This window comes from Vicia villosa, linkage group LG1, assembly GCF_029867415.1.
Source record: "Vicia villosa cultivar HV-30 ecotype Madison, WI linkage group LG1, Vvil1.0, whole genome shotgun sequence".
Lineage (NCBI taxonomy): Eukaryota > Viridiplantae > Streptophyta > Magnoliopsida > Fabales > Fabaceae > Vicia > Vicia villosa.
In genome coordinates, this window is record NC_081180.1 from 40951095 (window position 1) to 40977799 (window position 26705).

Consider the following 26705-nt stretch of genomic DNA (forward strand, 5'->3'; position numbering starts at 1 on the left):
TCTTGTTATAAATCCTAACATTTTGTTTAGAATTCGTAAAGTCTTAGACATAGTGTTTGAGCAAGGAAGTCTCAAGCTAGGTTGCTTGAGCAAGGAAGTTCTGAACCGGTGTGTTTAGGCAAGGAAGTCTCGAGCTAGCTTGCTTGAGCAAGGAAGTCCTGAACTGGTGTGTTTGGGCAAGGAAGTCTTGAGCTAGGTTGCTTGAGCAAGGAAGTCCTGAACTGGTGTGTTTAGAGAAGGAAGTCTCTTTCAAGTTTGATTGAGCAAGGAAGTCTTGGACTGGTGTGTCTAAGCAGATTGTAATCGAGTTTGATTATAGTGAAAATCTCTTATGGGACAAAAGGACTGGACTACTCTCGGTTGGAAAGGAACCAAGTTAATTTCTATGTGTGCTTTTACTTATTACTTATGCAATTTATCTTTCAATTGTTATCTACTCTTAGAATATGAACTTGATCAGATTCAAAAGCTGTTGTTCAAAGAAGTTTTGATCTTAACAATCAATTTGTAAGGTTCTTAAAATAAGCAAAATATTCCACCATACATAATTCAAACCCCCTTCTTGTGTATTTTTCTCACCTTCAATTTATCCAGTCTTCTAAAGTGCAGGTGGATGATTGGTGCTCTGACCGTCGTCGATGTCATATGTACACCCTTTATAGACCATAAAATGCATTGTGAGTTTGATGCCACTGTTCTTTTTTCTGGTTATCTATGATGGGAGAGTTATGTGGCTACATATTTACCTGAGAGGTGTATGTGAAATTTTTGCTATGTTCAGGGTATTCCTAGAACAATTCTTGTTGCATTATTATAGGGTATTGATAGATGGTTTAGGTCTAACATTATGAGAGTCATTGCTATTAGAGAAAATGTAGTGGATGTGTCTTTTCCTAAACAATGTTTGGATGTCCATCAACCAGATGATGATGTATCATCATATGATGGAGGATGTTCATATGACATGCCACCACCTCCACCTAGTATGGCTGACCATTAGTGGTTGTAGAGAATAACACTTCTCTCTGATGACCTCATGGGTTTGACAAACCTAAATGGTGAGGTCTATGTCGGGTTATTGCAAATAACACACATTGTCAGTGGTGAACAAATGTAGATTTTTTGTTGTTTATCATTTATTATCGCTGACATTATTTTGGGTTTGTACTGAATTATTTGTTTATTGTTGACAATTTATGTTAACATTACATTAAATGAAAATTAACATTACATTATTGCGAGACAAACATAACTTAACATGAACGTAACTTAACATGAAAATGATACGATCATAACTTAAACATTTCTAGATGATTAAAGACATTCCAACATCCTCACAATATCATCAGTAGATCTCGCAATAGTCACATCCACCTCGATTGGACCCCTTGTTTTGTATCGGTGAAATGTATTCCACATAACTCTTAAGTTTTCTTCTGTCTTTAAATCAAACTTACTGAGCTTAATATTCCCTTCATTATCAACCTATGGTGAGTGATACTCGATCTTAACTAGCTTCATGTTGTCCGGGTATCGCAAAAGACTATCCAATTTGGATTTTGGAACATCAAGAGGGGTGTTCTCTGTGAGCGTAGAATAAATAGGAGGACTCATGCCATTTAGGTACACTAATGAGAAATACAAAATATTCAGACATTGCAAGATGCTTTTGTTAACAACATAGTGGTATATTTATAGAAGTTTTAAATCATTATAATCACAATCCTACAAAAAGTATCGACACAGTCACAACCGCAAAAAACTAACACTACCAGATCTGTAAGGGGTGGGAAAAATATCCAGTATACTGGATTTTTAAAACTTTTGGCAAATCTTTTACTACACACTAGATATTTCAAGTTATCTGGTAAAATATTTGGGAAATATTGCGTCTCAAGCTCTTTCTATTTGTTTCATCATCGTAATATCATAACCTTGACTTTGTACCCTTGACATGGCTTTAAAATGGAACTATTGTCGATCATAATAACCTTTTTGTCAGAGGGATCTAGTGGGTCGGGAGATACGAGACCTCAACATGCAAATACCTTGACTGCTCACTCCTAGTCCCATCAAATGGAACTCCCATAATTTTCTCGCACTATTATTAATATTGATGAGAATTGCGATGTAACACTTATTCATGTTGGCTTTGATAGATTCATTCTTTATTCTTCGTGTGCCTAGCAATATGGCTTATCTAGCTTCATAACATGCTCTATCAAATCTATCAAGGTCTCTCGCTAGTCAAAAATATAATCTTAAATGACCTAGCTTGCTACATAGACTTATCCCACAATATTAACCTCATCAGTTCCTCTTATATTAAGTACTCTACCATACATATACATATTGGGATGATCCAAGATATTTAAGATATATTACTTGATAATAGGCTATTCAAATGATCCATGCATTCATAAAAGTAATCAAGATTATGATTTTATGGTTAAACTTGAAGCATATTGTTTACTAATGTTTTTAGTAAATAAAATCACAAGTTTTCATTCACTTAAGGGTTAAACTCGAAAAAATCTTAAGGAAAATTTGCGCAAAGAGTTTGAGAAAATGTATTCATGCTTGAAAATGTAGTGTTTGGACGTGGAATAAATGGATACAAATATCAAGAAGAGAAATGCATATTTTGCTTGAAAGATAGAGTAAATGAAAGAAAATGATAAAAGTAATTGAATAAAATGCCTAAGTTAAAAGTGGGTACAAACTCATACATTTCTCAAAAATTTAGTATCAGAATAACTTGGATGTTTGAATTCTATAGAGAAAACAATGAAAAATGTGAATCTCCGTCTGATAGACGAGGTCTGTTTATATACTATGTACATCTATAATCATCGACAATGGTCAACTCTCCAGCATTTCACACGTACACAATTATGTGTCATTTTGTTTTCTGATTTGCTTCCATGTGTCTTCAGTTCTTGAAGGAATTGGATCCTCTCCAATTTTTTCTCTCATGCCTTCTCTCATGTGCAATTTTAAATGGTTAGATTAATCCAACAGTTAAAACACATAAAAGAAAAAGACACCATTTAAAGAAGAGAGAGAAAATTATTACTTTTAATTTTCTTTTATTTTGTTAATATCCTATATAACTTAAAACAAAATAACGATTATCAATTTTTATTTTCTTTTAGAGTTAAAAGGTAGTGCACTGACGTGTAAAAAATCTTTACACTGTCAGTGCATCCCCTTTTCTCTTTTTTTTATTAATCAAATGTTTTAACAATAAATATACTATAACTATTCTTATTTTTATTTATAAAATATATAATAGTAAATTATCTAATTTATTATAACAAACAATATTTTTCAATGGATGAATTCTTTGGTTCAGTAGTTTTTTTTTAATTATTGACTCTTTCAAATAAAAGAACGTTAAAAATTTAAAATGTGATATATAATAAGTTTTATTTTTTAATTTTCATGTTGACAATGTGAAAAGAAATATTAATTTTATTATTTATCCACCAAACTGTATTCTGTACATTATAATTATATCCACAAAAACATAGATTTAATTAATTAAATTAGTGAAAAATAGTTTTTTTTTCACATATATACAAATTGTACGTTTTAAGTCCATCTTTAGCGATATAATTAAAAAAAATTAAACAATGATGTATGGTAAATTATAATTGATTTATAGTAAATTATAATTATTGTTTATGTTGATAATATTATAAAATTTTAAATTTAACTATTTTTTTAATTATATACATTTGTCTTATGAAGTTTATGATACATTAATTATTATTTTGATTATTCTCAACTTTTAAATTATAAAAATTTACTAGTTAATTAAATAGTATGGAATTATTTTAATTATAAACAAATAAAAAATATATAAAAGTATTAATTTAATAAAAACAATATTAAAATAAAAAAAAATAACTTACGTGAAACAAATTATATAAGAAATGTTTGATTTTTTTATGGTATTTTGTTTTAAGTTATATAGCATAGGAACAAAAATAAAACTAATACTTTTTCTCTCTCTTCTTTAAATGATGTCTTTTTTTCTTAATGTGTTTTAAGTGTTGGATTAATCCAACCATTTAAAATTGCACAGGAGAGAAAGCATGAGAGAAAAAATTGGAGAGGATCCAATTCCAGTTCTTGAACTATTGTAAATTGTTACCAATGTCGACAATTGGCCTTAAATCTCCTAACTTCTTCTGTCCAAAAACATCTTCAAGTCTTCTAACTGGCTCAGTCGATAATCAACTTGTTTCCTATCGATTGTAACTTTGATGTCGAAAATATACTTCAACTACTTATGTTTAACCTATATTTCTACCTCACATCTTCACTCGTGTCGAATATACTTGAATCTAAAATCAGATGCTAACACATACTACTATTTAAATCTCTACATCATGATGCACACTTCTCTTTCCGGGTTAAGTCACATTCTTACATGTTCCAAGTTATCATGATGCTGATTTTAGATGTATTTTTATTCCACATCTATCCAAACCGCTACACAACCATGTTTAAGGTAACATGGTTCGGTACGACAGCACTTCATGACATGAATTTATGAAGCTCCTTCTGTTGTTGTGAATTTATGAAGCTGATGTCACTCATCAAAATTACTATAACATCGAATTGAATGCATGAAAAGATGACTTAAAAATGCACCATTTTAAACACCACAACGTGGCAACACATGAACCACTCAAAACACAAACAAAGCCACGATTCCAAGTACAGACAGACAAACAAAGGACCATACATACTCCATGATCCTAAAATCTATCCACATGAAATCTCCATCCTCAATCCCATCCATCCAACGGTTATAAACCCCCTCAAATCACCAACCATATCCACCATTCCAATAAAGAAAAACTTCATTTCTTACTCTCTCACAGTCTCACATTTCGTTACTCTTCCATTCAACCACTATGACCTCCATCGCCCTCAAATCCTTCCTCGGACTCCGCCAATCCTCACCAGAAACCACCCATTTCTCCTACCGTCCTAAACTCACCACCCACCGTCGAAAATTCACTGTCGTTGCAGGAATAACCAGCCCAAAACTCGATGGTCGTAACCTCCGTGTCGCCGTCATTGGCGGTGGCCCAGCAGGTGGTGCAGCCGCAGAAACTCTAGCAAAAGGTGGCGTTGAGACCTTCCTCATAGAACGCAAAATGGACAACTGCAAACCATGCGGTGGAGCCATCCCTCTTTGCATGGTAGGGGAGTTTGACCTACCGTTAGACATCATAGACCGCCGTGTCACAAAGATGAAGATGATTTCTCCGTCGAATGTCGCGGTCGACATTGGTCGGACGCTTAAGCCTCATGAGTATATTGGTATGGTACGCCGTGAAGTGCTTGATGATTATCTTAGGAACCGGGCTAAGGATAATGGAGCGAATATCATAAACGGGTTGTTTTTGAAAATGGATATTCCTAAAGAGAAGAATGCGCCTTATGTTCTTCATTATTCTTCCTATGATGGGAAAAGTGGTGGGGTTGGGGAGAAATGTACCTTGGAAGTTGATGCTGTTATTGGTGCTGATGGAGCTAATTCTAGAGTTGCTAAGTCTATTGATGCTGGTGATTATGAATATGCCATTGCATTTCAGGTATGTTCTTCAAGACTTTATGCTCATTGTCAGTTCATAGGTTTCTTTTTATGTATTGTTGCATATATCTTCAAAATTAGAGTTTGACCTCTATCAATGGATAGTCTCTGATACCATATTAAAGTCTAGTTAGACATATATTATTGTGATGTTTTATGTATTGTGGGTACTATTTTTGAAAGGAAACACTTAGCATTAGCATGTTTCATTTTGATGGCATGGTTAATTTTTTCAGGAGAGGATAAAAATTCCGGACAATAAAATGGCTTATTACGAGGATCTTGCGGAGATGTATGTTGGCGATGATGTTTCTCCCGATTTCTATGGCTGGGTATTTCCAAAATGTGACCACGTTGCTGTTGGCACTGGCACTGTGACACACAAGGGAGACATCAAGAAGTTCCAACTGGCAACCAGGAAAAGAGCCGAGGACAAGATCTTAGGTGGGAAGATCATCCGAGTGGAGGCTCATCCTATTCCAGAACATCCAAGGCCACGTAGATTGTCGGGAAGGGTCGCGCTCGTGGGCGATGCTGCTGGCTACGTGACCAAATGTTCGGGAGAAGGAATCTATTTTGCAGCTAAAAGTGGAAGGATGTGTGCCGAGGAAATCGTGAAGGGTTCAGCGAACGGGAAGAGGATGGTTGAAGAAGGTGATTTGAGAAAGTATTTGGAGAAATGGGACAAGACTTATTGGCCTACTTACAAAGTTTTGGATATTCTTCAGAAGGTGTTTTACCGGTCCAATCCCGCTAGAGAAGCGTTTGTGGAAATGTGCGCGGATGAGTATGTGCAGAAGATGACATTTGATAGCTATTTGTACAAGACTGTTGTACCTGGGAATCCATTGGATGATATTAAGTTGGCTATCAACACCATTGGAAGCTTGGTTAGGGCTAATGCTCTAAGGAGGGAGATGGACAAACTCAATGTCTGAGTTATATACATATATGGATAAATTTATCTTTCATTTTTGCTTTTGTAGTAAACATGATTGATGTCTTATAAGTGTTCATTATCTATCTGTGTAAGCAAACGGATTATTTTCAAGCAATCCCAATATAGAATGGTGATTGGAGCATAGCAGAGGTTGATTGAAAATTGAAAGCAGTTGTAAAAGGTTAGAGCTATTACACCTTTGTATGTGGTAATATTAGTTGGAATTTAAGAGATTTGGTTTATGCTGTACATGATTCTTTTAGTTAGTGGCTTAATTATTCCTAATCGATTTTATATTTTAGATATTGTTATATACGTATATTAACTAACTTCAATTAGTTATAACTTCTATTAGTTATATATAAGTTGAGAGAGAGGAAGATCATTGAAATATGCCAACATAAATTGGTCAAGTTATAAGGATTTAGCTCGGATCTCACCGTAGAAGGGAAAACTTCTTTGGTAGATAATATAAGTGTATGAGAAGTGTTAATAGTGATTTTAATCTATATTTTAGATTAGTTTTTTAAGAACCAAAAGCAATTTTAGAGATTAGTTTTTGTAAGAACCAAAAGCAATTTTAGAGATTAAGAATAGAATTTAAAATGAATTTTAGGTGTTTAGTTTTTTTTTTTTAAATTGATTTTGCCTTTTGAATTACTCTTTTTTGAATTGATTCTATTTAAAGTTAGAATTTACAAATTTTAAGTTTAAACACAATTTTTATATTAAAATTTATTATTCAATTCAATTTTGCATTAAATTATCTAAACATAAATCAATTTATATTCAATTAACCTTTAATCATAATCAATTTTACAAAATTAACTAATTCAAAATTAATTTTTTAATGCAGAGCTATGCATACAACAACAATAACTAAGTCTTATCATACTATGTGAGGCCGACTACATGTATCAACTTTTTCCATAATGTTCTACTAAGGACTATGCTTCTATCCAAATCATGAATCTTTAGATCTTTTTTAATAACTTCTGCTATAGTTTTTCTCGGTCTTCCTCTTCTTGAAATTGTTTGTCTTCTCTCCATCTGGTCTACTCTCCTTACTACAGAATCTACAAGTCTTCTCTCTACATGTCCAAACCACCTAAATCTATTTTCACCATCTTCTCTACTATAGGCACTACCCCGACACTCTCTAATAATTTCATTTCTAATTTGTATCCTATTGAGTCTTACCACACATCCTCGCAACATCCTCATCTCTACTACACTTACTTTATTCTCGTGTTGATTTTTAACCGCTCAATATTTTGTCCCGTAAAAAATTGCATGCCTTAGTGCAGTTCAATGAAACTTTCTCTCCAGCTTGAGTTGTACCCTTGCATCACATAAAATATTTGATGCCTTTCTCCATTTCAGCCATCCAACTTGAATTTGATGGCTTACATCACCTTTTATTTATCCATCATTTTATATTACGGATCCAAGAAATTTAAACTGTGTGAATTGAGGGATAATATGGTTTCCAACTTTCACCTTTAGGTTAGAAACGTTTCTTCTTTTATTGAACTTAAATTTATATACTCTGTCTTACTTTTGCTTAGGCAAAAATCATGTGTTTCTAAAGCTCGTCTCAAAATTCCAACCTCTCATTTAAATCCTCATTCGACTCATTAAAAAGGACTAAATCATATACTGCAGAACTAAACATACACGATGAAATTGTTAGAAACTTATCATATAACATTAAACCTACTTTATATATCATGAATAATAAACTATGATGATAGTTGTATGAATTAAGAAATTGTTAATATTAAATAAGATGGTTTAGAATTTACCTCTAGAAACTGTTGATTGTTAATGTGTGTTGTATAGTCTTAAGACATCTTCAATGCTGGTTAAGAATGATATGCACCTTTTCTTTTCTCTCAAATTTTGATGGGTAAATATGTAATAACATGATGACTTTTTTCATGTGTCATAAACATATTTAGAGAAATTGGAGAGAGGGTCTACCTTTTCACTAAATGGTTACAACAGTTCACCTTATTAATTATAATTTGAATAATAGTTTGAACCATACCCTTTCACTAAAGGGTTACAATGGTTCACCATAAACTATGGCAAGCAAGCGACATTTACAAAGAGATAACATTCAGAGACGTCATCTTTCCACCTTCTTTTTGGCGATATGACCATTATCCTAAATGATGTCTCTTGCCTCATACATTTTCCCATTAGAAAAAATTATTGGACCATATAAGGCTCAATCAAGAGGAAGTCAGGGAGATGATGGTTACCTATTTGGGCGCTGACTCACTTGAGGCCGCAAATGAGGTAGCTGACATTAGAGGTTATCATGCTAGATTTAAAATCTCGGAAGAATTTTATAAAGACTAGCTGCAAAAGGTTGTGAATGCCGAAGGTGATGATATGTAGGTCAAGTACCACATATAGTGCACATTGAAGTGTTACCTTTTATTCTTGGTTGACACGTCAATGTGGGTGGACAAATTTGTAACCTACAGTGATGTGGTCTACCTTAAATATTTCATCGACTTAATGGCGATTCACAAGTACAACTAAGGGGCGCCTATTTGATCTACTTTTTCTCGAAGCTAAGCGGAGATTGTCTTTTGAAGACAAAGCAGTTGACAGGAAGCTGCATGCTGCTTACAGTAATTTACTGTTACTAGTATTTTCATAACTCTTTTGTTACACTTGTTACTAATATTTTATCTGAACTATTTTTCAAGGATGATTTATCTCTCATTTTCCTCGCGTTTCCGGGTGAGAACCTATGCCTAACTACACCGAGGATTGGCCATGTGTTGCTGCCTTTGTCTCATACAGAAAGAATTAGGAGATGTATCCCTTCCTGGTGTATCTTGATCGCACTATAGCAGATGACACTGCCTTCTACTCATACTATGGTCACCAGCATACGTGTCAGCTGGACATCATTTGTTATATTCCGGATGGTTGGGTTATGGGTCAGGTCTAATGTATGCATATCTGCTAGAGCGAGTGATGTGCCAGTTTGGGTATTTAAAGGTTATTCTGAGACACCCATCAAAGTCAATTCCTCCCACCACCCGCCACAAAGATCTTGATCCATACTTGATGATCTCGAGAGTCATTTAGTACCAGAGGACTATCGCAGGGTGCCAGCTCCTATACAATGGACTTATGCAGACGACTGCATCACATGGTTTTATAGAGTGTCACATCCTATCATGACACCAGACACTCCTGGAAGACCACACCTAGGAAGTAAGGAGCGTATGTCGGCACATATTGTGTATATGGTGAGATTAAACATAACGACGCGACTTTTTGAGGAAACCATCCCCCAACTGACCCTCGTAGAAGACATTATTGTTGAGGGACAAAATGCCTTGCAGTACAGGCAACAAAACCATGGGGTTAGTCATACACAATAATTTATGTTTAATTGTATTATTTTTTGTATTTTCGGAACAAGTTATGTATAGTCGGTACATTTTGAATTTACTTTAATTAATGTACACCTTTTTTATGTATGTGTAGTATGTTTGAATCAATTAATGTATGTATTTTCTGTTAGAACAAGATTTGTTCTGATCAATATTCTTAGTTTTGATGATAACAAGGATATGAATTTTGTGTGAGATAATGTGGTACTCTAATACATTGCAATTTCCATTTCAGGAAATATATATAAAGAGTATGCACAAATCAGCGCTCAGAAGATTTGTCTCAGAAGGTTCAGCATGCAACATCAGAACATGGTCTGGCAAGACATCAGAAGATGGTCAAGGCAGAATCAGAACATGGGTCTATGGAAGCATCAGAAGAACTTGAGATCAGAAGCAGAAGCACTGAAGTTCTCATGGTATCACGCTCAGAAGCACTTCAAGGTCAGAAGACAAGAAGATGCTATGCACCAAGCTGTTTGACTCTGATGATATTCAAATATTTTATTCACAAACATCAGATCAGAAGAAAGTACAAGTGGCAGGCTACGCTGACTGACAAAAGGAACGTTGGAAGCTATTAAAGGCAACGTCAGTAGACACAGCGTGAACAAGGCTCGAGGTAGTTGACAAAAGCGTGAAACATTAAATGCAAAGCTGTACGGAACACGCAAAGCATTAAATGCTCCCAACGGTCATCTTCTCAAACGCCTATATATATGAAGTTCTGATGAGAAGCAAGGTTGACGATTTTGAAAGAACCAATTCTGAAAAACTTGCTGAAACGCTGTTCAAACTCAAAGCTCAGAAACTTCATCTTCATCAAAGCTCACTACATTGCTGTTGTAATATATTAGTGAGATTAAGCTTAAACGTTAAGAGAAATATCACTGTTGTGATTATAGCTTTTCAGAAGCATTTGTAATACTCTTAATTGATTACATTAATTTGTAAGTAACTAGAGTGATCAAGTGTTGATCAGAATACTCTAGGAAGTCTTAGCTTGTGTCTAAGCAGTTGTATTTAGAGTGATCACGTGGTGGTCAGGATACTCTAAGAAAGTCTTAGCTTGTGTCTAAGCATTTGTTCCTGGAGTGATCAGGTTGTGATCAGGATACTCTAGAAGACTTAGTCGCGGACTAAGTGGAAAACCATTGTAATCTGTTGCGATTAGTGGATTAAATCCTCAGGTGAGGTAAATCACTCCGTGGGGGTGGACTGGAGTAGTTTAGTTAACAACGAACCAGGATAAAAATAACTGTGCATATTGTTTTTATCGTTCAAGTTTTTAGATTACACTTATTCAAACCCCCCCTTTCTAAGTGTTTTTCTATCCTTCAATTGGCATCAGAGCGCCGGTTCTAAGGTGCAAGCACTTAACTGTGTTTAGAAAAGATTCAGGAAGAGAAAAACGCTTCAGTAAAAGATGGCTGGTGAAGTTCCAACAAATCCAGCTGCATCTACATCTGGCTCTGCTGAGCAATACAATGGTAACAATGGTTATACTAGACCTCCAGTATTTGATGGTGAAAACTTTGAATACTGGAAAGATAAACTGGAAAGTTACTTTCTTGGTCTAGATGCTGATCTATGGGATCTTCTGTTGGATGGTTACAAACATCCTGTTAAAGCTACTGGTGTAAGGCTCACGAGAAGCGAAATGAATGATGATCAAAAGAAAGATTTCAAGAATCATCACAAATGCAGGACTGTTTTGCTGAATGCTATCTCTCATGCTGAGTATGAGAAGATATCTAACAGGGAAACGGCCCATGACATATATGAGTCCTTGAAGATGACTCATGAAGGAAATGCTCAAGTCAAGGAGACAAAAGGTCTTGCTCTAATCCAGAAATATGAAGCCTTCAAGATGGAGGATGATTAAGACATTGAAAAGATGTTTTCAAGATTTCAAACTCTGACTGCTGGATTGAGAGTTCTCGACAAAGGCTACACCAAGGCTGATCATGTAAAGAAGATCATCAGAAGTTTGCCCAGAAGATGGGGCCCAATGGTGACTGCATTCAAGATTACGAAGAATCTGAATGAAGTTTCGTTGGAAGAGCTGATCAGTGCCCTGAGGAGTCATGAGATTGAACTTGACGCTAATGAACCTCAGAAGAAAGGTAAGTCTATTGCTTTAAAATCTAATGTTAAAAAATGCACTAACGCTTTTCAGGCTAGAGAAGAAGATCCTGAAGAATCAGAATCTGAAGAAGAAGATGAACTGTCCATGATCTCCAGAAGGGTAAACCAACTCTGGAAGAGCAAGCAAAGGAAGTTCAGAGGCTTCAGAAGTTCAAAGAAATTTGAACGAGGAGAATCTTCTGGTGACAGAAGATCTGACAAGAAGAAGGCTGTCTGCTATGAGTGCAAGGAGCCTGGACATTACAAGAATGAGTGTCTGAAACTTCAGAAGGAGAATCCCAAGAAGAAGTTTCATAAGAAGAAAGGTCTTATGGCAACATGGGATGATTCTGAATCAGAATCAGGATCAGACTCTGAAGGGGAGCAGGCAAACTTTGCGCGTATGGCGACAGAAGATGATGGATCAGAATCTACATCAGAATCAGATTCTGAAGAGGTATTTTCTGAACTATCTAGAGAAGAGTTAGTTTCCAGTCTAACAGAGCTTCTTGAATTAAAAGCTCATCTTAGTATCAAATACAAAAAGCTGAAAAAGCAATTTGAATTTGAAACTAAGAAGCTTGAGTTGGAAAATTCTGAATTAAAAAAAAAAGTTTTAAAATTATCCAATAATGTTGGATCTCCTTCTGATTCAGAAAAATCCACTCCCAGTCTGAATCATATTCTGAAAGAATATGATTTAAGTTTCAGGAAGTTCTTATCTAGAAGTATTGGCAGAAGTCAGCTAGCTTCTATGATATATGCTGTGTCTGGGAACAAGAGAGTTGGCATTGGTTATGAGGGTGAAATCCCATACAAGCTTGAATCTGTGGATGATATGAAAATATCATACAAGCCTCTGTATAACCAATTTAAATTTGGCCACTCCCATGATATTAAGCACACATCACATGCACAAAGTTTTCACATAACACACCCCAAGAAGCATGTGACACAACCTAAGAAATATCATGGAACTAAGAATAAGAAGTATCATACTGTTCCTCCTGTTAAATATTTTGCTAAACCCAAGTTCAATCAGAACTTGAGGAGGACTAACAAGAAAGGACCCAAGAGGATGTGGGTACCTAAGGAAAAAATTATTCCTATTGCAGATATCCTTGGCTGCAAAGAAGGAAATGCACAACATGTCATGGTACCTGGACTCTGGATGCTCGCGACACATGACAGGAAGAAGGTCTATGTTCCAAGACCTGGTGCTTAAATCTGCTGGAGAAGTGAAATTCGGAGGAGATCAGAAGGGCAAAATTATTGGCTCAAGAACTATAAAGTCTGGTAACTCTCCTTCTATTTCTAATGTTCTTCTAGTAGATGGATTAGCTCATAACTTATTGTCCATAAGACAATTGAGTGACAATGGTTATGACATAATCTTTAATCAAAAGTCTTGCAAGGCTGTAAGTCAGAAGGATGGCTCAATCCTATTTACAGGCAAGAGAAAGAACAACATTTATAAGACAGATCTTCAGGATCTTAAGAATCAGAAGGTGACTTGTCTTATGTCTGTTTCTGAAGAGCAATGGGTCTGGCACAGAAGATTAGGACATGCTAGTTTGAGAAAGATTTCTCAGATTAACAAACTAAATCTGGTCAGAGGACTCCCCAATCTGAAATTCAAATCAGATGCTCTTTGTGAAGCATGTCAGAAGGGCAAGTTCTCCAGACCTGCATTCAAGTCTAAGAATGTTGTTTCTTCCTCAAGGCCGTTAGAACTCTTACACATTGATCTGTTTGGCCCAGTCAAAACAGCATCTGTCAGAGGGAAGAAATATGGATTAGTCATCGTTGATGATTATAGCCGCTGGACGTGGGTAAAGTTCTTGAAACACAAGGATGAGTCTCATTCAATGTTCTTTGAATTCTGCACTCAGATTCAATCTGAGAAAGAGTGTAAAATCATAAAGGTCAGAAGTGATCATGGTGGCGAATTTGAGAACAGATTCTTTGAGGAGTTCTTCAAAGAAAATGGTATTGCCCATGATTTCTCTTGCCCCAGAACTCCACAGCAAAATGGAGTTGTAGAGCGAAAGAATAGGACTCTACAAGAAATGGCCAGAACCATGATCAATAAAACCAATATGGCTAAGCATTTCTGGGCAGAAGCAATTAACACTGCATGCTATATTCAGAATAGAATCTCTATCAGACCTATTCTAAATAAGACTCCTTATGAATTGTGGAAGAACAGAAAGCCCAACATTTCATATTTCCATCCTTTTGGATGTGTATGTTTTATTCTGAATACTAAAGATCATCTTGGTAAGTTTGATTCTAAAGCACAAAAGTGTTTCCTTCTTGGATATTCTGAACGCTCTAAAGGCTACAGAGTATACAATACTGAAACATTGATTGTAGAAGAATCAATCAATATCAGGTTTGATGATAAGCTTGGTCTTGAAAAACCAAAGCAGTTTGAGAATTTTGCAGATTTTGATATTGATATATCAGAAGCAGTAGAACCAAGAAGCAAAGCTGCAGAAGCTGGCAGTCTCAGAAGTAATGGAGCAGAAGATCAAGTTGCTGCATCTTTAGAGAATCTCAGGATTTCTGAAGAACCAACAATCAGAAGATCACCTAGACTTGCTTCAGCTCATTCAGAAGATGTGATCCTTGGAAAGAAAGATGATCCCATCAGAACAAGGGCATTCCTTAAGAACAATGCAGAATGTCAATTAGGTATTGTTTCTTTGATCGAGCCAACTTCTGTTGATCAAGCTCTAGAAGATCCAGACTGGATAATTGCCATGCAAGAAGAACTAAATCAGTTTACAAGGAATGATGTATGGGACTTGGTTCCTAGACCAGAAGGATTTAACATCACCGGTACTAAGTGGGTTTTCAGAAACAAGCTGAGTGAGAAAGGTGAAGTGGTAAGAAACAAAGCCAGACTGGTTGCTCAGGGTTATAGTCAGCAAGAAGGGATTGATTATACAGAAACCTTTGCACCAGTGGCCAGGTTAGAATCTATTCGTCTATTAATTTCTTTTGCCACTCAACACAACATCACTCTTTATCAGATGGATGTCAAGAGTGCCTTCTTAAATGGTTATATAGATGAAGAAGTTTATGTTCACCAACCTCCTGGTTTTGAAGACTCCATGTCTCCAAATCATGTTTTCAAATTAAAGAAATCATTATATGGATTGAAACAAGCTCCCAGAGCTTGGTATGAACGTTTAAGTTCTTTCCTTCTGGAAAATGATTTCACTAGAGGAAAAGTGGACACTACTCTCTTTTGTAAAACATTTAAAAAGGATATTTTAATTTGTCAAATATATGTTGATGATATTATCTTTGGAACATCTAATGCTACACTTGGAAAGGAGTTTGCTGAGTCTATGCAGGCTGAATTTGAAATGAGCATGATGGGAGAACTCAAGTATTTCCTTGGGATTCAAATCAACCAAACTTCCGATGGAACCTATGTTCATCAAACGAAGTATGTGAAAGAACTTCTGAAGAAGTTTAATCTTTCTGAAAGCAAAGAAGCCAAAACTCCTATGCATCCAACATGTGTACTGGGTAAGGATGAGGTAAGTAAGAAGGTAGATCAGAAGTTGTACAGAGGTATGATTGGATCTCTTCTATATCTCACTGCTTCTAGACCTGACATTCTCTTTAGTGTTTGTTTGTGTGCTCGATTCCAATCAGATCCAAGAGAATCTCATTTAACAGCGGTTAAAAGAATTCTAAGGTATCTGAAAGGTACTACTAATGTTGGTTTAGTTTACAGAAGATCTAAAGACTACAACTTAGTAGGACTCTTTGATGCTGACTATGCTGGAGATAGAATAGAAAGAAAGAGCACTTCTGGAAGTTGTCAATTTCTTGGAAGTCATCTGATCTCATGGTACAACAAGAAGCAAGCTACTATTGCCCTCTCAATAACAGAAGCAGAATATGTTGCTGCTGCTGGTTGTAGCACACAAATGCTCTGGATGAGAAGTCAGCTGGAAGATTATCAGATATATGAGAGTAACATTCCTATTTTCTGTGATAATACTTCTGCTATATGTTTATCTAAGAATCCTATTTTGCATTCAAAATCTAAACATATTGAGATTAAACATCATTTCATAAGGGACTATGTTCAGAAGGGTGTTATATCTTTAAACTTTGTGGATACAGACCATCAATGGGCTGATATCTTTACAAAACCCCTTGCTGAATATAGGTTTAAGTTCATTCTGAAGAATATCAGTATGGATTTATGCCCAGAATGAGAAGATGAGAAGATCTTATGTATGAGTATCTTCTGAAATGAAACTGATTTTTTTTATAAGAAGTTCTGATTGAAATCAATTAGAAATTGTGATTCAGTTATTACTAACGTTTCATTGTCTAAGTTGATTCAGAATCTCTTTAAAAGCAAAACAGCTGTAACTGGCTATCCAGATGGTAAACATGTGTTCACTATTTCTGGACAAGCGTGCGTGCAGTTGAGGAGACGTCTACTTAGGTAACTGTGCAAATCTCGTCTTTTGTCATTATTATCTCTCCTCACGTCACGTAACATTAAATGCTATCCATCATTTACTCTTTTTCAGTTTTCTTTTTATACTCTTCAAACGTTTCTTTTCCCTCTTATATTTCTCTCACTTTGCATTCAGTTTCTTTTTCGTTCTCTCTCTTTGCATTCATATCATAAACCCTAGCAGTTTTCAATATCTGCAACTTCATCATGAATCCATCGTCAAGCTCTGGAAATCAAGAAACTGATCGAAAACAAAAGAGAAAGGCAACTGATGAACCAGAAATCAAACCAAAAAGAGTTAAAATCTACTATGACCCTTTCAAGGTGAATCCCTTTGAAGCCATGATGTCTGGTAACTATTCTAGACGTCTGTATAAACCCCTTGATAGTATCCCTGAATCACCACCCTCTTCACATTTTTCCACCACCTCTTCCTCCTCATTCATCCTTTCGGAACCACCTTCTTCACCATCTGATATCTCCCCTCCTTCAACCCATCCCCCAGATATTTCTTCATCTCTCTCACACCCTTTTCCCACCAGAACACCTAACCCCTACAGTGTTGTTTTTCCCGATTCCAGGTTCACTGTCAACCCTCCAACCCCTACCACTCAATCATTTCTGGAGCTTTTACATTCTGATGTAAATAGCTGGTTGGAGATTCTGGGTGCTGCTCACCTTAACCATCTGGATGAGTATGCTACATGCAACCTTTGGGATAACTTTCGTCAGGATTTTCTGGTTAGGGCTACAGACATTCAGAGAAGGATCATGTCTGAAGCACCTGGTGTTCGTGGTCTTCGGTTGGAAGTTGGTGAAAGCAGCTATCACCATCTCATCAGGAACAGAAGAGTTCTTGAAGAGAGGATACCTGCAGACGAGTTGGAAGAAGAAAATCCCTGCAGAGACATCGTGGTATGGAGACCATGGTATCCTGTGCTGACTGGAGATTTTCAGTGGCTGTTTAACTGGTTCAGAATGAACCCTTCTGAAAAAGCACCTCACATGGTCTTTCCAGTAGTGGTTTATCCTGCTGAAGTTGCTGGTCTTACTCCTCCAACAAACCTAGCAGCTATTCTTCAAGCGTTGGAAGTTGGAACTTCTGAGCTGCCTGAACCAGAATATGCTGAGGCTACTTTTGAGTCAGACTCAGATGTGGAGATGGAAGATACACAAGCTGAAGACCTTCCAGAAGATCGCCCTGCTGAGATTGCTGTCCCTTTTGGCAGAAATTCTGGTGCCTCTTCTTCTGGTGAAACCTCAGCTCTGATGGAGACCTTGGAAGCTCTTCATCAGAATCAAGCTATGCTGGCTTCTCGTTTGGACGCGCAAGAAGCAGCCAATGCTGAGTTTCGCTCTTTCATGGCAAGGCAAGCTACAAGCACTGACGGGATTCATGATGTTCTGGCGCGGATTTTGCGTAGGCTAGGGTCTTAGTCCTTTGGTCTTTGTAGTTTTCTTTCCTTGTTGCATCTGTTTTCCTGCATTCCTTTTTTGTAATCCTTCTTGTTGAAATCAATGAAAAGTTATTTATGTTTCTTTCCTTTTGTCTCTTGCTTTACCTCTGAATCTTTTATGCTTTTTGATGTTATGACAAAAAGGGGGAGAAAATGTATGATAAATGATCTGATTAATATTATCAGTTACCGAGTAAAAAGGCTCCACATTTACTAACAGAACTTGCAAAGTTCTATGTTTTTAAGTTGTGTTGTTGCAGGAATCAAAGATTCAAGATCAACATAAGAAGCAACAAAATGGATCAAGCTCTTGGATTCTTGAAGCAAGCTGAGTGCTAGGAAGCTTCAGAATCAGAAGCAAGAAGGAAGAATGATCAGAAATAGCTCTTGGATTCTTGAAGCAAGCTGAGTGCTAGGAAGCTTCAGAATCAGAAGCAAGAAGGAAGAATGATCAGAAATTCTGATAATAGAATATGATCCAAATCATTGTCTATTTGCTCTGATACATTGTCTATTGGATCTGATATATTCTATATGGCTTATATGGCTCTGATACATATTTTGTGTTCTGATACACATTTTATGTTCTAACTCATTCATGCTGACTTTTGTCGTTTAGTTTTGTTCTGTAACATTTCAGGATGTAGAGATGCTCTGATGATGCTCTGGTACATTCAACAATGTTCTGATACAATCTAGCATGAAGTGATGTAAGAAGAAATTCAAAGCTCTGAAGCTATCCGAGGGAAGCAGAAATCAGAAGCTGTGAATGTTCTAAAGATCCAGAAAACTCAAGTTCTGAAGCTGTCCTAAATGGAAGCATGAATCAGAAGCTGTGAATGTTCTGAAGATCAAAGAAATTCAAGTTCTGAAGCTGTCCTAAATGGAAGCAGGAATCAGAAGCTGTGAAAGTTCTGAAGATCAAAGAAATTCAAGTTCTGAAGCTGTCCTAAATGGAAGCAGGAATCAGAAGCTGTGAGTGTTCTAGGGATCTAAAGAAATTCAAGTTCTGAAGCTGTCCAATGGAAGCAGAAGTCAGAAGCTATGAATTATCAGAAGACAGAAGCTTATGTGATCGTCTCTACCGAAATAATCAGGGAAGTCTTTTATTATTAAAGTTCTTCGAGTATTTATTTCAGGGGGAGATTATTCATCTCAGGGGGAGATTGTTAATCTCAGGGGGAGACATATTCACATGCTTATGCTATAGCTGTGTAATTTGTCTTTAGCCGTCTGCTCTTTCTGATCGCAGATTCATATCATTTATATATGTTTTTGTCATCATCAAAAAGGGGGAGATTGTTAGAACAAGATTTGTTCTGATCAATATTCTTAGTTTTGATGATAACAAGGATATGAATTTTGTGTGAGATAATGTGGTACTCTAATACATTGCAATTTCCATTTCAGGAAATATATATAAAGAGTATGCACAAATCAGCGCTCAGAAGCTTTGTTTCAGAAGGTTCAGCATGCAACATCAGAACATGGTCTGGCAAGACATCAGAAGATGGTCAAGGCAGAATCAGAACATGGGTCTATGGAAGCATCAGAAGAACTTGAGATCAGAAGCAGAAGCACTGAAGTTCTCATGGTATCACGCTCAGAAGCACTTCAAGGTCAGAAGACAAGAAGATGCTATGCACCAAGCTGTTTGACTCTGATGATATTCAAATATTTTATTCACAAACATCATATCAGAAGAAAGTACAAGTGGCAGGCTACGCTGACTGACAAAAGGAACGTTGGAAGCTATTAAAGGCAACGTCAGTAGACACAGCGTGAACAAGGCTCGAGGTAGTTGACAAAAGCGTGAAACATTAAATGCAAAGCTGTACGGAACACGCAAAGCATTAAATGCTCCCAACGGTCATCTTCTCAAACGCCTATATATATGAAGTTCTGATGAGAAGCAAGGTTGACGATTTTGAAAGAACCAATTCTGAAAAACTTGCTGAAACGCTGTTCAAACTCAAAGCTCAGAAACTTCATCTTCATCAAAGCTCACTACATTGCTGTTGTAATATATTAGTGAGATTAAGCTTAAACGTTAAGAGAAATATCACTGTTGTGATTATAGCTTTTCAGAAGCATTTGTAATACTCTTAATTGATTACATTAATTTGTAAGTAACTAGAGTGATCAAGTGTTGATCAGAATACTCTAGGAAGTCTTAGCTTGTGTCTAAGCAGTTGTATTTAGAGTGATCACGTGGTGGTCAGGATACTCTAAGAAAGTCTTAGCTTGTGTCTAAGCATTTGTTCCTGGAGTGATCAGGTTGTGATCAGGATACTCTAGAAGACTTAGTCGCGGACTAAGTGGAAAACCATTGTAATCTGTTGCGATTAGTGGATTAAATCCTCAGGTGAGGTAAATCACTCCGTGGGGGTGGACTGGAGTAGTTTAGTTAACAACGAACCAGGATAAAAATAACTGTGCATATTGTTTTTATCGTTCAAGTTTTTAGACTACACTTATTCAAACCCCCCCTTTCTAAGTGTTTTTCTATCCTTCATTTTCTAATTTATGGCCTAAAATATAAGTTGGCCTAGAAAATGACAAAGTTAGTACAATGATGCTGCCTAGACAATATTAAGGGGGGTTTTCGGAGATGTATCTCCAAAATATTTCCTGTTATGTGCAATAAACATGCTTCCAATAGCTTAAAATGAATTCATGGGATTTTACGAAGATACATCTCCGAATCTATCCTAGAAAATTCACAGAGATGCTTCTCCGTACCATATGTTGGTAAAATGGGGTGTGTGGCTGAATTATGAAGGTTGTTGTAATTTTTAGTGCGTCAGAAGATGTATCTTCAGGCATCAATAAAGATATTTTTGAGTTTTCAGAGGTGTGAAATGCACCCCATTGCGTGGGATGAACATTCCTCTTATCAGACTTAACGGGCTATCTCATATCAGCTAACCATCTTGTCGGCTCTAATCAATACCACTTTGTACTGATACCAACATGTTTTTTTAATATATCAGCTAACCTAAAAATGTCCCTAGAGTTCGGAGATGCATCTCCGGACGCACCCATTTCCCACAAAAATGAACGCAATCGAGTGAGTCACCCATATTATACTTAATTTTAGTTCGAAGTTGCATCTCCGAATGTGTATTTGGTAAATTTTGGAAATGTATATCCGAAAATGGGGCTGATACTTCAAAACAGAATCAAAGATAGTATGAGCAAGATCTAAAAATTACAACAACTTGACATTAAATTAAAACATTTATTACATAGATAGTTGTAAACATAAATTTAACATTACATATCGTTATAAACGGGTAGTTAGGGACGTTGCAACATATTGATAATATTTTTTACGAATCTTGTAATCTTCGCATTCACTTCAATTAGACCATTTGTTGCATAACGGTTAAAATTACTCCACATAACCTCTAAATCTTCATCTATCTTCAATTTAAAGTTTGTGAATTGTATCTTCCCTTCCCCGTCAAACGAGGGTGAACGACACTCGAACTTGACAATTCTTCAATTTTCTGGATATTGAAGGAGAGTATTCAATTTGAATATCAGAACGACGAGAGGTATGTTCTCGATGACCCTAAATTGAAGTGACAACTTCTCGCCCTTGAAATACACAAATGCAAGTTGGCAATATGTATTCATTCTCTGACTGAGGTGTATATATGGGATGAAAAACACTATTTTTATAAATTTTGGATCACTTTAGATTTTAGAAATTTTATCATGTCATCAAAACACTTTTTAGAGATGCATTTTCGGGATACACTTTTTTTTTTTACGAAAAAAATTATGTTTACGGATATGCACATCCATAAAGTGTCATGTTGTGTTTTTGTTTAGTATGAGATTTATCCGGATATAATTACTTTTGAATTTGAAACTGTATGAATATAGAAAGAAATTGTAAATCATGAAATTTAGGTTAAATATGTTTTTGTTTCTTATAAATATCTCAAATTTTATATTTAGTCCTATTAAAAAAATGACATATTTTGTTCTCTACACAAATTTTATACGTGGAGTTTTAGTCCGTGTTATTTTCTAAAATTTAAAAAATTATGTAATTACCATTTAACTTTTAAATTTTTAATAATTTTTTCACACATGTTTAGAATACTGTAAAATATTTATTTACCAAATTTATTTATTTTTAAAATGAAAAGAATTAAATATGAATTTAAAAAAATAATGATGAAAGTAATAAAAATTTCGACATAAAAATTAAATATTGAATTTCTTTTTTTTCAAAAAACTTTTTATAGAACATATATGTAAAATAATTATTCAAAAATAAATCTATAATATAAGAAAAATAGATGCTCTGGAAAATACCATTTTAACCTTTTGTCTTTGTCCGCCACCTCATCATTTTAGGGGCATTTTGTGTCCAAAATTTACTTTTTGTAACTAAATTGTACTTTTGATTCTAAATAGTACTTTTGCATCTAAATTGTACTTTTGGTTCTAAATTGTACTTTTGATTCTAAATTGTACTTTTGCACCTAAATTATACTATTTTAAAGGTATTTTGTGTCCAAAATTTACTTTTTGCATGTGTAAAATAATTATACACTTTCGGTGCATGATTATTATTCTCTTTTTTTAATTCACAAGTAAATTAGTTTCTAAAATATATGTTATTAATCTAATTATGTGTCAAATGGTTGTTACGGGTCAAAGTCAAATTCTATTATCAATCTAAATATTTTTATAAATGATGCCTACAAAAAATAATATTTGTGTACAGGGTAAAATATATTTAATCCATGTATATTTATAAACGGTGTTATTTTTATATACGGGAAAAAATCTATTATTGATATAAATATTTTTATATACGAAAATTTACTATTGATTTAGATATTTTTGTAAAAGATACCTAAATATCAGGGCTGGTCCAATCAATCCAGAGACCCTATTCGAATAAAAAAATGGGCCTAATAAAAATATTTACACCGCAGATTATATCGACTATGAAGTAAAAAATACATCTTATTTATAAATAAAATTACTTACGATTCAATTTAATTTAGGATAATTAGATAAAAAAACCAAATTAACTTTCAAATTTTATTTGGATATATTTGACACCCCTAATTATATTGTATATTACTTGTAATAGTTAGTTTGTTTTAGATTTAAAGTTTTACGGTTTGCACTTTTTCCTAATAAAATGTATACTTTTTAAATTATATATACTTCAGAGTATAATAATGATAAATATTACATGGAGTACTTTTGAAATTAAAAAAAAAAGTGTGCAATTAATATCATAAATTTTCTTAAATGTTAGAATATTAATATGGTTATATGTAGGCTAGCTTTTCATTTTACTAGAGATTAAGGGCCTAGATCATGACACATAAAAACAGTATAATTTTTCATAATTATTTGACTAAAGATGTATATGGTCGGCACTGCTAAACATAAATAATATTTGTATACAGAAAAAATTTATTATTGATCTAAATATTTTTATATACGAAAGATGATATATATGATCCAAATATTTATGATCTAGAAATTGTATACGAAAAAAAATTTATAATTGATCTAAATATTTTTATATACGAAAATTTACTATTGCTCTAGTTATTTTTGTAAATGATACCTACACATAAATAATATTTGTATACGGGGATCTAAATATTTTTATATACAAAAAATGGTATTTATGATCCACAAAATTTTAACTCAAAAGTGGTATACGGAAAAAAAATTATTATTGATCTAAATATTTTTATATACGAAAATTTACTATTGATCCAAATATTTTTGTAAATATATCTAAACATAAATAATAATTAATATTTGTATACAGGAAATTTTTTTATTATGGATCTAAACATTTTTATATACAAAAGATAGTATTTTTTATTAAAAAATGGTATACGGGAACAAATCTAATATTGATTTAAATATTTTTAAATACGAAAAAATTTACTATTAATTTAAATATTTTTTCTTTTTTAAAATTCTATTTAAAATAAATATATTATGTATACAAATACACGTACCAGACCAGAACCCGTGCGTATGCACGGGTTTGTTACTAGTATTTATTTAACTGCAAAAACTAAAATTACGTTAATAATAATTTTGTAGAAATTAAAATATAATATTTTTATTAATAACAATTTTAAAAGAAACCCATAAACAAAATTTAATAATTTTATAAGAATTAAAAACAAACGTTCATTTTCCTGACATTTATAAACGCAGACAGTCATTTACAGCGATATGACACTAATATGACACTAGAAATCGTCCCTACAATTTTACACCAATATGACACTACATTGAAAAAGAAAAAAAATCCAAAAATACATTTTCAAATACATTCTCGAGCAATTTCATATTTTAAGAGCTGGGAGCTAGAAATTCCCATAGATTAATCGTTCGTTGTTGATTAGCCTCTCCACTATCAATAATCGCTCGTTTATTTCATGTCTATGATTTCTAGGGTTTCTCTTCCCCCATTGCCGAGCTCCTGCGCACTCTTCTCCATTGGATCCGCTCTAAGATAATCTCCATTCTCCAATCGAACTCAAATTCTCAAATTCTCCTCCCTCCTTTAGCTGAATACATTTTTGTAGCAGTTCGAGGTAGGGTTCTTCTATTTCTTGCAATACCTTTTCAATTTTCAACTGCTTATTGCTGTAACGCTTTTTTTTTTGGTGCCCTTGCTTCCCTTTTCATCTGCCGCATTATTTTGAGTTTTACCCTAGATTTTAGTATATGTTTAGTTAATCATTAGTTTCAATTATTCATCTTTCTTCAAGGATTGAAGGTAGTTGCTTTCATACAAATAAAATCAGAATGATACAAACAATGATCGTTTATGCTGTGTTCAAATTGCAGTGAAGAAGAAGCTGGTTCAAATGAGCAAGTATGGCTTGAATCTTAGGCCCGCAAAGCCGAAAAAACAGCTTCCAAGGCCTTCAATTGCCCTTCCTTTTGGCTTTAATGAGGATGATGATAATAATGTCGAGAGAGAAATTGCTATCCAGGCTAGCAAAACTAAAAGTCTCAAGGATGTATGTTGACCTTACATTTTAATTGTGTCGTGGTTGTTATGAATATTTATTTATTTGTACAGATTATGATCTTACTTTCTATTGGTTTGATTTTTTCCATTTTAAGGTCGAAGAGCAGCAAAAGAAAGCATTGGAAGAAGATCCAACCATATTTGACTATGATGGAGTCTATGACAAAATGAAAGAGAAAGTTTCCCGTCCATTGTTACAAGATCGTGAAGAGAGAAAGGTACTGTTGCAGGGAGGGATGAAAGTAGCGAAAATAGTCACGTGTCTATTCCTTTCCAATAGTTCGGTTTAACTTTCTTGAAGGCTAATACAGAAATTTGTTCATTTTGGGTCATTTGGGAAATAACATTGTTACTCATTATACTTTAATCATTGATGCAGCCAAAATATATTCAAAACCTGATTCAGAAAGCAAAAGAGCGAGAGCAGTATCGTGAGATTGTATATGAGAAAAAGATTGCCAAGGAGAGAAGCAAAGACGATCATCTCTTTGCTGATAAAGACAAATATATCACAGAAGCATACAGAAAAAAGCTTGCTGAACGAGAGCAACAGATGGAACTAGAACGTCTACGGGAACTTCAAGAGGATAGAGAGGATGTATGTTCCTGCTTTTTTAAATAATTCTATAATCCTTATTGTTTTCATATCTCTTCTTGTTGCCAATCTGATTGGTGATGTATTTTAAAATGGTCCATTGTCTTCCTTTCTTTCTCCCTCAATTTTTTCAATTTATTTGGTATGCTTGTTTATGGTTTAGTTCCCATTTCTATTTTTAAATTGTTGACATATTTTGTTTTTAATTATTTGCATAGGTTACAAAGAAAAAGGATTTTTTGGTTGATTTTTATACAAACCTCGATAAAAATGTGGCTTATGGTGCAAAAGATGCTCAAAGGAGAAAACACGACAATCGGGCCGAGAATAGAGTTCCAGAGACACATGAGGAAATGAACCCTGATGCATCAAATCAACACCAGGATGGTGGTAATACGGATGAAGAACATTCATTGGATAAGGAAACTTCACCGGCAGAGTCTTCAGGGAAAAAGATTGGCGATCAGGGCAAAACTTCCCATCTTTCTAAAAGAAGTACCAGTCCCTTGGATATGAACCCAAATCTCGCAGCTTCTTCAGAAGAAAAAAGTACAATTGAGGAGCAATCAGCTTCACAACCAAATCCGGAGCATCACAAAAGAAGTCAAGATGCTGTGGCTGCAGCAAAAGAACGTTTTCTGGCACGTAAGCGAGCAAAGCAACAGTGAACATATATACCTGACTGTTGCTCATAGATGTCTAGTTACACATGACGGTCTTTCCTAAGGAACTTAAAAATCATAGAATGAACTGTTGTCAGGCTGTAGTGTAAGATGTTTTTGCCAATTATATGGTTTTTCTCTCTTCTATGGTGCAATTTTTCTGTACGGATCAAACCCCAATCCTCGCGTGGTTGAGTAACCTGAGCTTGCATACTTGAAGTTGCTGCTTATGTCTATTTTGTACTGTGAATAACTCTTCGGTTTAGAATTTAGGTTGTTTTATTGTTGTTCACTGGACGAAAGTAAGTCCTAATATAACATAGAAATATGGAGATGTTTCTGTCA

At 34.8% G+C, this 26705-nt stretch overlaps 2 protein-coding genes across 2 annotated transcripts; both read left to right on the plus strand.

The window, feature by feature from the left end:
• Positions 1-4831: 4831 nt before the first annotated feature.
• On the plus strand, positions 4832-6803 carry LOC131635191 (geranylgeranyl diphosphate reductase, chloroplastic). The gene is made up of 2 exons (XM_058905793.1): positions 4832-5615; positions 5851-6803. The coding sequence occupies exons 1-2, from the start codon at positions 4929-4931 to the stop codon at positions 6550-6552; spliced, it is 1389 nt and encodes a 462-aa protein (XP_058761776.1). The 5' UTR covers positions 4832-4928; the 3' UTR covers positions 6553-6803.
• Positions 6804-24314: 17511 nt separating this feature from the next.
• On the plus strand, positions 24315-26705 carry LOC131604809 (uncharacterized). Its single transcript, XM_058877227.1, has 5 exons — positions 24315-24660; positions 24917-25092; positions 25199-25321; positions 25483-25701; positions 25917-26705. Exons 2-5 carry the CDS (start codon positions 24937-24939, stop codon positions 26364-26366), a joined length of 948 nt encoding a protein of 315 aa, XP_058733210.1. The 5' UTR covers positions 24315-24660; positions 24917-24936; the 3' UTR covers positions 26367-26705.

Excerpts from the sequence above, each read along its gene's own strand:
- LOC131635191 (XM_058905793.1), top strand. The coding sequence starts at position 4,929 with ATGACCTCCATCGCCCTCAAATCCTTCCTCGGACTCCGCCAATCCTCA. Across the intron at positions 5,616-5,850 it reads AATATGCCATTGCATTTCAG|GAGAGGATAAAAATTCCGGA; the intron begins GTATGTTCTTCA and ends TAATTTTTTCAG.
- LOC131604809 (XM_058877227.1), top strand. The coding sequence starts at position 24,937 with ATGAGCAAGTATGGCTTGAATCTTAGGCCCGCAAAGCCGAAAAAACAG. Across the intron at positions 25,093-25,198 it reads AAACTAAAAGTCTCAAGGAT|GTCGAAGAGCAGCAAAAGAA; the intron begins GTATGTTGACCT and ends TTCCATTTTAAG. Across the intron at positions 25,322-25,482 it reads AAGATCGTGAAGAGAGAAAG|CCAAAATATATTCAAAACCT; the intron begins GTACTGTTGCAG and ends TCATTGATGCAG.